General features: G+C 40.8%; 1 protein-coding gene across 2 annotated transcripts; it reads right to left on the bottom strand.

Annotated features, from left to right (window-relative positions):
• Positions 1–412: 412 nt before the first annotated feature.
• Positions 413–12,448, bottom strand: LRIF1 (ligand dependent nuclear receptor interacting factor 1). 2 transcript variants are annotated; one of them, XM_033153121.1, is made up of 4 exons: positions 12,293–12,448; positions 5,068–6,598; positions 3,344–3,581; positions 413–1,628 (listed from the first exon to the last, which is right to left on the bottom strand). In XM_033153121.1, exons 1-4 carry the CDS (start codon positions 12,379–12,381, stop codon positions 1,162–1,164), a joined length of 2,325 nt encoding a protein of 774 aa, XP_033009012.1. In that variant the 5' UTR covers positions 12,382–12,448; the 3' UTR covers positions 413–1,161. The 2 variants fall into 2 exon arrangements, with proteins under 2 accessions (XP_033009012.1, XP_033009011.1); XM_033153120.1 differs by having other exon boundaries at positions 413–1,626; positions 3,336–3,581; positions 12,293–12,446.
• Between the last annotated feature and the right edge of the window lie 375 nt (positions 12,449–12,823).

Raw genomic sequence — 12,823 nt, 5'->3', positions numbered from 1 at the left:
ATATTCTGAGATCAACAAGAAAGAAAAGTTAAAATTTTGTTTTCATAAACATTAAGATTATGGTACCGCCAATGTCAATGGAACTCAGGTGATGGGGCTGTCTTCTCTTACATAGTAAGAGGGAACTGAACAGTAGGCAACTGAATAAAACAAAAGATTATTATTAGATGAACTTGTTTGTATATACTTTAGGACAACCAAAACCATTTAAACCACTTGTATTCATATATACAATTCCAGGTAACTGGTTATTAATGGATTACCAAGAATAATTAGCTAAAGGAACATAGTCTATATGGCATTGTGGCCAATGGTTTAAATGCAACCAAATTTTGAGAGTGACAAACAAACAAACAAACAAACAAACAAGAACACTACTGGAACATTTTGTGGCAGGAATCTACATATGTAGTGCCTTGATGAATACATTTTTACTGTCAAATATGCTCCAACATGATATAAAACATACCAAACTAGACCAGTAAGAATTATATTCAAACTAAACCAGAAGATACATACACTTTAACGAGGGCAAGAGCTTTACAAATAAGGGAAAGAGGTACCTCAGAAAAAAGCATGGCTGGCTGTCACTGGCTGTCAGGCATCCTGAATACAAACATTACAGCAGCACACCACTTTGTTGCAGATCTCACCTGCTCTAAAAACTGATCTGGGTGAAGTTGATTTTTAAGGAAATTCAATCAAACTGTTTTATCACTAAAGAAACTCGACAAATTAAATACTGTTACCCCATTCATTGACATTTGATTCCAATTACCCAATTCAAATAAGTTAATACTAGCAATTTTTCTAGAACAAACTTCATTTTCTGAAACAAACTTAAGCTGTTCCTTTTAACGTAAAACTGAAAAATAATAATTTACATTTCATTCTATGAAACAACCTCAATAAACAACAAGAATATAAACTGCATTTACTGAAATAATGAGAGAATATATTGAACTAACAAGTATCACATTCTGCAAACAATACTCTGCTAGATAAGTTCCTAGGCTTGAAAATGTTTATACTTGCACTCAATATGTAAACAATATGTAAAGATTTTTTATTTGCTTTATATGCAAGAAACAAGAAATAACTTATTAACAAGTCGCAATGGGGTTGCAGCAAAATTTGGGGTTTAAGTAAGGACCAGGCTTGTCACGTCTGCTGCATTTTTTTACGAATTTCCTCTAGTGCTGCCTCTCGTTCCCGCAGCATGAGTTTAAGCTTTGCTATTTTTTCATCCCTTATTGTTTCCTCCAGATCTGGAAGGTTAAATGAAAAATCTTCTCTGAAAGAACCCTTGCTTAAAGGATTTTCATGTTCACTGTAGTGTAAAGCAGAGGCTGAAATTTTGTTCTCTTCATTACTTTGAACACAAAGATTTGAGTGAGGGTGCACCCTTTGAGAGAACTGCAGAATGCTTGTAGGATTTCCTTGCTCTGATACAAGTTGTGTGCAAGAGCTACTCGGGTTATCCACTACTGAGTCAGAGTTGCCACATTCCAAATTTGGTTTTGGTATAGATTCTATTTCTGTTTTCTGCTTCTTTGTATTTTCTTGTATTGGTAGCATTTTTGCCTTCCTCTTTATATTCAACTCTTCCTCCTCTTCCTCAGTTATCTGTATGTAAGGGGGAGGGAAAAATATTAGGTAATACTATATTGTTGCAACTTTATAACTAATATATAGCCCACAAAGCTATTTTATAACTTGAACTATTCTGATTGCTTAACTACCACCAATGTATTCCATTCCTTGGGATTGTATCTATAGCCTATGAAAGTTTTCAGTATCAATGGAAAAGGAGTGGGCTAGATTTGTATGAAAAAATCCACCTAGCATCGTGGAATATGCCCTATTCACAAATCATGTTTTTTTAATAATAGTAAAATTAATTAATGTTATTTCCCCCCCCCCTAACTGCCACTCACTTCCAAAGCTCAGGAGGGACTGCAGCTCAGCAGTAGAGCACGCAGAAAGGCCAAACCAGTCCCTGGACAATATCGGTCTAGATTTTCCTAAAATTCTGACCTACATTCCTAAAATCTACTGAACATGTACCAATTTTTGTTAATTTTATTTATTAACAAATTCATAAACCACTTCATAGCATAAAGCCATCCAAGTAGTGTGCAATATAAAAACCAGAATAAAACATGAGTTCTAAAAACAAATCATTTCAGAAAATAATACAATCTCTACAAATTCTAAAACATTAAAGCCATTTCTCTTAAAGTATTTCAAATAATTTAAAAATAAAGCTATTTATTCAGATACACTATTGTTCAATAAGTGACTTCAGAGAAAGACTTCTTTAAAATGATTTAAGTAGGCGACTAAACATTGTGACACTAGGCTGTCTAATTTCAGCTAGTAACTGATTCCAGAGGGTTGAAACTGAAACGCTAAAAGTCCAGTTTCTAGTACAGGTAATGACCATTTTAGGCATGTCCTGTTGATGTGTGATCGCCAACATGCAGGTCCTTATGTACCTGGCGAGGTAGGGAGTGCTTATATGTGCTCCACTGATGCATGTGGGGGCTGCGAACAGAACCCCCCCCAAAAAAAAGTCATCACCTGTACAAAAGCACATTTCTGAAGAAGTGTGCATGCACACGAAAGCTCATACCAAGAACAAACTTAGTTGGTCTCTAAGGTGCTACTGGAAGGAATTTTTTTATTTTTTATTTTGTTCTGGGGCAAGGTCGTCCTTAGGTACCCTGGTCCCAAATCGTTTAAGGCTTTAAATGCTAACAACAAAACCTTGAACTGCGTTTATTAGCATATTGGCAGCCTGTGCAGCTCCCTCAGCCGATATTTTCTATGGTGTTGATGGAGTGCCATAATCAACAACCTAGCTGCTGCATTCTGCACCAGCTGCAGCTTTTAAATATATGTCAAAATATTTCCCAAGTTAACATAATCATAGAAATTACTTTTGAGTGCTAGGGCCCCATGAAGATTTTTCACAACACCTTTTCTCATTTTCTCTTTCTTGGACTTGTTTTCCCTCGCCCAATTTACTCCACCCATCCTCTCGGGATCCTTTTTCTTTTTGTACACAGCATACTCATTGTCCCTTCTCCATTCGTTTTTCTCTGCTTTACTACGTGTCCACATGGCTCATTCTATACCTATTAGTTTATTCCAAACCAAGCAGAAGTTGGTCTGTTTACTCAGAAGTTAGAATATTTTGAAAATACTGCGACATAACAATAGCTCAGCAAATCATTGCAAGAAGCTTCAATGACTGAGTAACAAAACTGATGAATATGAAAATAATTCAAACAACAAAATGGTATGGTGAGACACATAAACATTTCGGATACCTCTTTCTCTTCCTCAGGTCCAGGTTTAATAGGTACTGCCGGTGGCAATTTGCAAGTGTCACTCATCTGTACATTGTTGGAACACACAGTCGCTTCTGATTTTCTGAGAATAACTGATAAAGGAATTCTCTGCAGATATACTCTCTCTTCTCTATGCAGGCCAAATTTTTTTCTCAACTCAAGACAGTGTTTTCTGTGTTTCCTTTGTTTGATCTGAGCAGCCACTCCTGCAAGTATCCTCTCCATCTGAAATAATAAATGTTCATTATATAAGCTTGCCAGAACATCAGAATGATTAAGGGTATTATACACAAAGCTTTAGTTTTTTTGTGGGGGGGGGGGACCTCCAGGACTCTCAATCCAGCGCTCTGGACTCTCCCAAGTCATGCTCCTCCTCAAGCCAGACCCCTTACTAGCCCTGTTCCATAGCCTCCATAAGTGGTTTTGTCTAGCAGGAAGATGTAATTCAGCGATGATAATGCCTACTGCTCACCTGGATGGAGAAATGTTTGCATGTAGAAGCCTCTGGGCTTTTATGTGGTGAGACTGTAACTACTGTAACAACTGTTACTGAACTCATTTTGCTTCTGGCTCCACTCAGTTTACCTCTGAACCTGCCCGCCACTGGTATATGGCCCCTGGAAGATTGTCTGTGGCCGAAAAACGTTACAAAGGAACATATACTGAAACTTAATCCATTAGCAGCTGCCAGTGGGCAGGCAATCCGTGACACTCCAGGTGGTGTTGGACTCCAACTCATAATAGACCCAGCCAGCATGGCCAAGTTATCAGGGAATGATGGCAGTCCAACATCTGAAGGGCCATAGGTTCCCCAGCCCTGCTGTAAGTGATAGCCCTAGAATTGGATAGCCTTGGACACTTGCTATTTGTGAATGCTGGTTTGTAGCTTGAGGAAAACTAACTTCTTTTTAACTTCCTTCTCCAGTGCATCTATCTGTACTTTTTGGAAACAAATGAAGACATTTTTGCTTTGACAAGATTTTACAGCTAGATGGAAAGGTCTCTTCTTTAGGTGTTTGTTTTGTGTTGCTTTTAAATCTGCATTGTTTTGTGTGCTTTCAAAAATTATGTTAGCTCTTTTTAAGGATATGACTAAATCGCTTTGGGGCGTATTTGTGAATTGCTTTCCACATATGTATGTATAAATCATAAATAGCTATGGGATTGTATTGAATGTAACAGAATGCACTCCCCCTCTTAAATCTATTTTAGTGGTTTCCAGAACCTTCCAGAGCAGATCTGGGGACAGTGCAAGGTACACGTACTGGGAAGAGAGGGGTGGAAGTCCTGTTACACTATTGTAATCCTTGTGTTTGCACAATTATTTAGTTTAATACTGCCCCAAGTAAACAAACAGGACCCCCTCCAAACTGCCAGAATGTTGCCCCTTTGGATCAAATATCAAAATTGCCCAGGACATTTCAGTGCCTCTGTATCTAATACTATAGACATCAACAAAGTATTTTTTACTGGAGAAACACAGAACCTTACAACAGCTGATGGTTCAGATTTTATTTCTTTTCAGTGAAAGACTTGAGGCAGCAGGCAATGAAACCAGTTTCACTTTTTTTTTTTACTCTTGCTTGTCAGATGGCCTATTAAAATCCTCCCTATCAAAATAATTATGTAACAGTACTCATTTAAGACAACTGAAACTTCAAATCAAAGACCATTGTACCATTGGTACAATTTACTCTAGCATGAAAGTTACCTTTTGATCTTGCTCTTCAGAAGTACCACGCCTTGTAGATGGCTGTAAAGCAGCAGCAGCAGGTACTTTTGGAGAAATAATTTTCTGTAAGCCATGCTTCATCCTTTCTTTTGTGACTGATTTTTTAGCAACATTTCTTCCAGCTGGGACGTTTTCCGGTGTGGACACTGCCTCAGGTTGGCTGGTGCGGTTTACTTGCACATTCCCATGTGGTGGTGTGAAAGATGGAGACGTAACTTTAAAATTCTTTAGTTCAGACTGTGGGGAAAGTATTATATTCTCACTGGATTTTGGATCCTTTGCGTAAGGGGCAATTCCTTTGTTCTTCGACAATACAAGATTGACAACTTGGTTGGTTATTGTATTATCTGCAGCTGAATTAATTAACTGTAATGCATTTTTTCTTAAATGTGTTTCAGCACCGAGTGATACTTGCTTGCCACATTTGCTTGCTGGTGTCATAGTGGACTCTTTCTTAGTCAGTAAATACACCTTCCCATTGAACATCACCAGAGCATTATCATTAATCGAGGGCATTTTTCCTTGGCTTTCATTCAGGTTGTTCGAACAAGTAGGCAGAATACTGGCAGGGTTGTTATTTCCATCTTCAGGATTAACCAATGTTTTTAAGATATTTGATGCCACGCTGTTTGACGACTTTACAGGAACAAGGCAGGATGCCGATTGTGGGTTTTCTTCGACAACCCACTTCATAGGAGATGACTGGTTTCCCAGGCTATCAGACGTTGCCAGGGCAGAATTACTGGCTGCTGCTTGTGCCATTGTCAGCACCAAAGAATTTGATACTTCCCCGACAGGCTTTGGACATAAATTTAGCAATGGTTTTGAATGTGTTTTCACTGTATTTACTGGTGACACATATATAACAGTTGATGCGTTTGCAACTTCACATGTTCGATAGGCATTTGAGGCTGCTGTGGCCAGTATCTTCTGTTGAATTGTTGGAGGCAAAAAAGAAGCTGGGACAGATTTTACTTCCGCGTGAGCTGGTATTTGAAGGTGATGTCCAGAGGGCACTACAGGACTCTTTGCAGTAACTGGGAGTTTTTTATTCACAGGTACATATTCTGCACTACTCTTGTGTGAGGAAACTAGAGTAGCATCCTTTTCCAAGGAATTATCAGCTGAACGATAACTGCTGTGAATGCTAGAAGCTGATGGCGTAGTTGGGTTCTCTTTTGCAAGAGGAGCTACTTCCATATTTTCCATTGGCTTTGGTAAAATTAATTTTCCAGGAATAGCTGGATTTGGCTTCGGTAAAATTAATTTTCTATGTGTAGCTGTCTTAAGTTCAGGAGCTTTAACAAATGAAGATGGAGTTATATTTTCAAACAGATCCTTAAGATGACCATGACCAGACATGGAGTCTTCGCCTTTAGCATCAGATATGACTGGTGGCTGAACCAACGACACAATGTTTCCTATACGTTTAGAAAGTGGAAGCAATTCCAGAAGGTTTTTTCCATCCAGCCCAGTAGTGTGAACTACTTTGTATATATGACCTGTAACACTTGAAGGGGAAAATGTCATGTAAATAACTATCACTCATACACTATTATTATTTCGCATTTAACCCCAGCTCCTGCCCACTTAGCAGTTTGAAAGCACGTCAAAGTGCAAGTAGATAAATAGGTACTGCTCCGGCAGGAAGATAAACAGTGTTTCCGTGCGCTGCTCTGGTTCACCAGAAGCGGCTTAGTCATGCTGGCCACATGACCCGGAAGCTGTACGCCAGCTCCCTCGGCCAGTAACGCGAGATGAGCGCCGCAACCCCAGAGTCGGACACGACTGGACCTAACGGTCAGGGGTCCCTTTACCTTTACCTTACTGTGAATGGTACATCTACATTGAACATATCAGAGGCTAATCAGAATCAAGCCAACAACTGAAAAGCATCTTGGCTAATTTGAAAGGCAAAACCAGTGTAATTTGTGTTACAGTGGTACCTCTGGATGTGAACGGGATCCGTTCCGGAGCCCCGTTCGCATCATGAGCAGTCCGCAACCTGCAGCGCCGCTTCTGCACATGCGTGGGTCGCAATTCAACGCTTCTGCGCATGCACGAAGTGCCGAACCCGGAAGTAACCCGTTCCGGTACTTCCGGGTTCGGCACGTTCATAACCCGCGCCATTCGCAATCTGCAGCGAACACAACACGAGGTATGACTGTATTTGTTAGCTTATAACAACATGTAACAACATGGCATGCTTCATCACTGGTCACTAGGAGAACCACTTTCTCTCTAATTCGCTGTTGAAGGTCATCAGATTTTTTTCCAATGGAAGCCTTTATACAGCTACATGCCAGGTAATTTTTTTTAAAGCTGCTCCTACTAGAGATGGGATAATTTCTGCCTTCATTGCCCTTGCTGAAGGCACATAAATTTCTGTTGAGAAAAAGATACCAAGCCTAACAGAATTACTCATTCAGTCTACAACACTGAAGCACCAGGAGAAAGCACCCTTTAATAAAAGGTGCAGAAAGGAAGGGCTCCCCTTTCCAAAAAAAGATGCTCAGTTTGCCATTTATTTTTGAGGTGGAAAAGAAAAATGGGAAGGTACCAATTGCAGGAAAAAGAAGCAAGACCGCCTCTATTTATGGGTCCAATATATTTCAGACAGAGTTATTTCTCAGTGACACTCTTGAACAGTCAACTACAACTGTTGGGTAGATAACAGGTTCAAACTAGTCGCTCAAAAGTGCTCCTAAGGAACAACTTGTCTTGAAACACACTGGGAGGGAGGTCATTATATATTTTAAAAATGTTCTTGCACACTTGAGAAGCCCCTGTTATCTTCAAGGCACTACTAGAGCAAGAGAATGGAATGAAAGGGGCAAAGGCTGAAGAAAGAACTGGGGTGGTGGGGTATCCTTTTTCAATCCTTGGGACTCTGGGAAACTCACCAAACCTTCTGTACCTGAAGCTGTGTGTGGAGAGTGCAGCTGACTGCTTAATGGGGCACAACTGTGGGCAGCCTGAGGAAATGCCATCTCCCTTGGTGCCTCTCCATAAAGCAAGCCCTCTCTATGGTACAGTAAAGCAGCTGGAGGAGAAGAGGGCAGAACTGTGGAGAAAGAACTGTGAGTAGAGGGGTGGCTAATGTTTATTTATTTAATACAATCTGTACACCACTTGATTAAAAAAAAAACCTCAAAGCAGATTACAAATGTTAAAAAAAAGAACAAATTACAATGCTATTTTAAAACATAAGTTAACATACTAAATTTTTTTATAATTACTTCAGCTTTCTAAGCATCTGAGTAAGTGTGTCAAAACAGTAATGTTTTTAGCAGGCACTGAAAATAGCATAATGAAGGCACCTGCTTGATCTCAATAGGCAGGGAGTTCAAAAATGTAGGCGCTGCCACACCAAACATTAGAGTCCTTACAAATGTGAAATGGGTATTATTTGTCACCTGTAGTAGTACCAATTCTGCTGATCAAAGTGGTCAAGTGAACACATGTAGGGCAAGGTGATCTCATAGGCAAAATGGTATCAAGTTGTTAAGAACTTTAGATACTAACAGTAACACCTTGAATTTTACCCAGTAGCAAATGGGCAGCCAGTGCAGATCTGCACCTTCCCCCCAAAACAGGAATTGGCAATTGGCTGATAGCTGTTCTAATCCAAAGGAAGTTCAGGGTTTGAAATTAGCAGGGCGCCAGGCACATTTTGCGCCTAAATGTTCTCCACTTGCGAGCACCTCAAAAAGTCTGGGTGCCATTTTTTACGCCTGGCTCACACTCAAGGATTATTGAAATGTACAGTGTATATGGTTTGAAGCCACAGGGTATATGTTAAAAATAAGATAATAAGTTAAGGAGTTTAACAATAAAGACTACAGTAGAGTGTTTTGAAAACTGAAGTATGGTACCAATATTTTTATTGTAAACACTAAACTAAACATGTATTCACATTTTCTGCTAAAAATGTGTCACTTATGTGAATTGCATATTAATTCATGCTTCTGAAAATAATAAATAAAAAGTGTTGTCATCCCACCCACCCCATGATGACTAGACATTCTGTTTTGGTGCCCATAACCCAGGTCCCAGAAGCCATTTGGCTACTAGCTTTTCTATCCCAGTTTCTAACACTGAAAGGAAGGGCCCAGAGCTGGTTTTGTTAGGAGTGGTCTAGAGATGTAAAATTTCCAGAAATTTTGAAGCTTGGAAAAAAACCCGTTTTTCCCCCCAGAAAAAATGGAAATTTTCGGAAAAATTGAAAAAAATGCTACATTTGCACTTTTTTCTTTTCCAGATTGAACGTCATTCTGTTACTTTAAAACATAAAATATAACTATGGACAATTTTAATGGGCATAAAATTATCACAACTAGCATATTAAAAATATAGTGTATCCAAACAATTATTACAAACAGAATTTACTTTTAAAATAATATTTATTTGTATTTGTAACAAGTGGAGCAACAATCTCCTGAACTGTTTACTAGTTTACTAGTTTATGTGGAACAAAAAAACTCCACAAAACAATTTTTAAAAATCCAGAAGTAACAATTATTCATATTTCTTCTCCACAGTATTTTAAAAAAAACATTCTTATAAAAAGAACTGAAGAAGGCAGTGTGACTAAGTTTCAATGAATGGGCATGAAATTTAATCAGAATCATTTTCTGAGCTGTAATGATCAGTATCAGTTTCAGTCTCTGCTTCTGCATCTACTCTGTAGTGTCTGTCATGATCACAGTTATTATGGACTTCTAAAAACTGAAGGTTTGCTTGGAATGAAACAAGCTTCTCTACTCTTTCACATGTCAGCTTATTTCTTGATTTAGTGTGAGTGTTTCCAAACATAGACCAGATTCTTTCACATGCTGCAGAAGATGGAGGAATCTGAAGAAGGCTCTATATTTTCTTCCAGTGCTTTGAGGCCTAGTGAAGAGGAACAGAACCGAGGCATACCACATGCATGCAAAAACAAAACTGAAACCTTTTTCTTTTCTGGTGACAACAGCACCTTCTAAAGGAAGAAATGTATCTTGTTCTTGCATTAGAGAGTTCAGTTTGTAACCTAGAACTTGCTTGTCCTCACAGAAATTAGAATAATCTGATACCATACATATTTTTTAGAAATGATTTATAAAATATTTGAACCCCTTATCTTAAAATATTGTATTCATCATGTTAAAATAAAACATTCCATAAACTATTTTATTTTTTTTCAATTTTTCCAATTTTGCGGGAAAAAACGCCAAAAAATTTTTTCCAAATTTTTCCTGTTTTTTTTTCCGGGCCTTCACATCTCTAGTGGTCACAAAAGTGACTCACATCACTGCCTCTTTCAAAGCAGAAGGAACCACCCCATCACATAGCAAAGCATTAACCACACTCTGAACCCAACTAGTCAGCCCCCTCTGCTAGATTTGATCAACCAGGAGGGACAGGAGTTGAGGTAGCACATAGTCAGACAGAGGCATTGCCACCAGCACCTTGTTCACATCAGCTGATTGCATAAGGTGAAACTGATCCCACAAAACATCCCAGTGTAGCAACACTGGCTACTACAACCAGAGCTGCAGCAAGTGAAGAGTCAATATCACACTAAAGTTTACCAACTATATCCTCAAAGAGTTCCAGAGGTCCCTCCCCCATACAGGGAGTTAGTAACCTCTAGACTATGTGAGCTGGGCAGCTAGTAGAGGACACAACATGAGCTGCAAAATGAGCCACTGTGTCAACCATTTAATCTCACCATTCCATAGTGAGGCCAGAGCTTCAATAGGATCACCAGCTTTCTCCACTGGAAAATCCCCAAGCACTCCAGAACACATCCAGTTCCATCAGTCTCCAAGGGTGGGGTATTCAAATGGGCCCACCACCCTTAGGGAGGGCAGGGAACTGCCACTGTCAGTCCAAACATAACCAGATAATGGTCTGATCATGACAGCAGAGTGTATTGCATACCCCCTATATTCAGTCCATCCCTCATATCACTTGGGTAAAGAACACATCAAAGGTGTGCCCTGCCTGGTGTGTTGGACCAAAGAGAGCCCCATGGTTGTAATAGAGGGCCATGAAGTCTTCAGCTTGCCTAACAGCAGCCTCCATGTGGATAATGAAGTCACCATTATTTATCATTTTAGAGTCCCCCAACAATATCCCAGAGATTACCTTAGCCAGCCTGATCAGGGATACTTCTGGGCAACAGGGCAGTCAGTAGACTAACAGCAACCCCAATCTGTCTATCTCAACACCAACCATCTCCTTGGCCATCCCTGGTCAAGGAGATTGTGTCCTTATAGACAAGGGTAACTCCCCCACCTTGACACCCTAGTCTAGCTTGGACCAGTACTGAAATCCCAGGTGGGCAGAGCTGGGTAAGGTCAGGTCCACACAATTCACTCACCCAAGTCTTGGTAATTCAAGCCAGATGAGCCCACTCATCCCCAACCAAATCGTTTTATTATGGACTGATCTGGCATTCTACAACCCCACCTCCTGACCAGAGGACTCAGTGGATATGCTACCAGTTATATGTCAACTGTATTTTTGTAATTAAGTATAGTTTTTTAAAAAAATAAAAATAAAACATTGTTGTTATTTCAGTCTTCTTGTGTATACTGCTTTGAGATATGTTATATTAAGTGGTATAGAAACGGTGTAACAAAACAAGAAATCAGAGCAAGGTAATGAAACCAGTTTTGGAGGCAAGTCTCCTGTTTTATGACACCACTTAAGTCCAGATAAATTTTTAATCCATTATCATTTTGCTTAACCACTACAACAGAGCTGGGGCACGGCACTATTTTGGTTGACAGCCTGAACACACACGCATACACATTCTCTCTTTCTGTCTGTCTGGTGGCCAAGGACAAGAACCTTCCCCGTAACTCTTACTTGGGGGAAACCCAAAAAGGCTGGTCGACCTTTCACCGAGGCAAGCGGAAGAGGCGCGTTTCCTGCTTCAGCTGTTTTAAGCGCAAGAAGCCGCCAGGGGGCATCCAAGAGCGCGCAGTGCAAGAACCCAACGCTACGCGGCGCTGTTGTAGTTACAGCGCGAGGGCCAGACAACGACGTCGCGGCAACAAAGGCTTTGCTTCCCCCCTCAGTTTCACGTCTCCGCCGCGGGCATCCCCTCCCCCGCCGAAAGGCTCCGGAACCCGATACTTCCAAGCGCTCTAACCTGCCGCCCGGCCCCCAAAAATAAGGCAGACCTGAGGGAGATGCGAACCCCGCTACTCACCAGGGCGAGGCGGCGGAAGCTCCGGACCCCTCGTGACCCTCGCCCTTCCTGTACTCGCTCTGAGCTGCCCCCTGAGGCATTCGGGACATAGCGACGAGAAAAGCGCAACCCAAGTGCCTCAGTCGCTTCCCAGTTGTCAACTGCCCCCTACCCGCGCCGCTAGTGTATTAGTCTGAGCCCAGCCTTGTGACGTACTTCCGACTTCGGGGAGCTTCCGTTGAGGCTACTGGATCCGTCTCCGGTGCGCTTATTCCCAGCCACCACTAGCAGGTGCTTTCTTGCCTATCAACTTCCGCCATGTTCCTCCTTGCTTCCTTTCCACGCGCCACCGGAAGAAGGCGTTTTTTGTCCAAACGTGTCAGTTTACAGCTTCCGGGAAGTCGCCAAAATGACTTCCGGGTTGCAGCTAGCACTTCCTGTTGGGGGGGATATTATTTTAAATGGCTTAAAAACAGGAACTGTTGGCTCTGTGCTACTTTCTCCTGGTGTCTTTGTTTCCAGGTTCAAATCTAACTAAGGCTGAGGAACCTA

Source organism: Lacerta agilis, chromosome 6, assembly GCF_009819535.1.
Source record: "Lacerta agilis isolate rLacAgi1 chromosome 6, rLacAgi1.pri, whole genome shotgun sequence".
Classification (NCBI taxonomy): Eukaryota; Metazoa; Chordata; class Lepidosauria; order Squamata; family Lacertidae; genus Lacerta; species Lacerta agilis.
This window is presented reverse-complemented; position numbering and strand designations above follow the sequence as displayed.

Coding starts and splice junctions, on each gene's coding strand:
- LRIF1 (XM_033153120.1), bottom strand. CDS start 12,381: ATGTCCCGAATGCCTCAGGGGGCAGCTCAGAGCGAGTACAGGAAGGGC. Junction 3,582..5,067: donor CTGAAGAGCAAGATCAAAAG/GTAACTTTCATG, acceptor TTATTATTTCAG/ATGGAGAGGATACTTGCAGG. Junction 1,627..3,335: donor GACCTGAGGAAGAGAAAGAG/GTATCCGAAATG, acceptor CCTTACATACAG/ATAACTGAGGAAGAGGAGGA.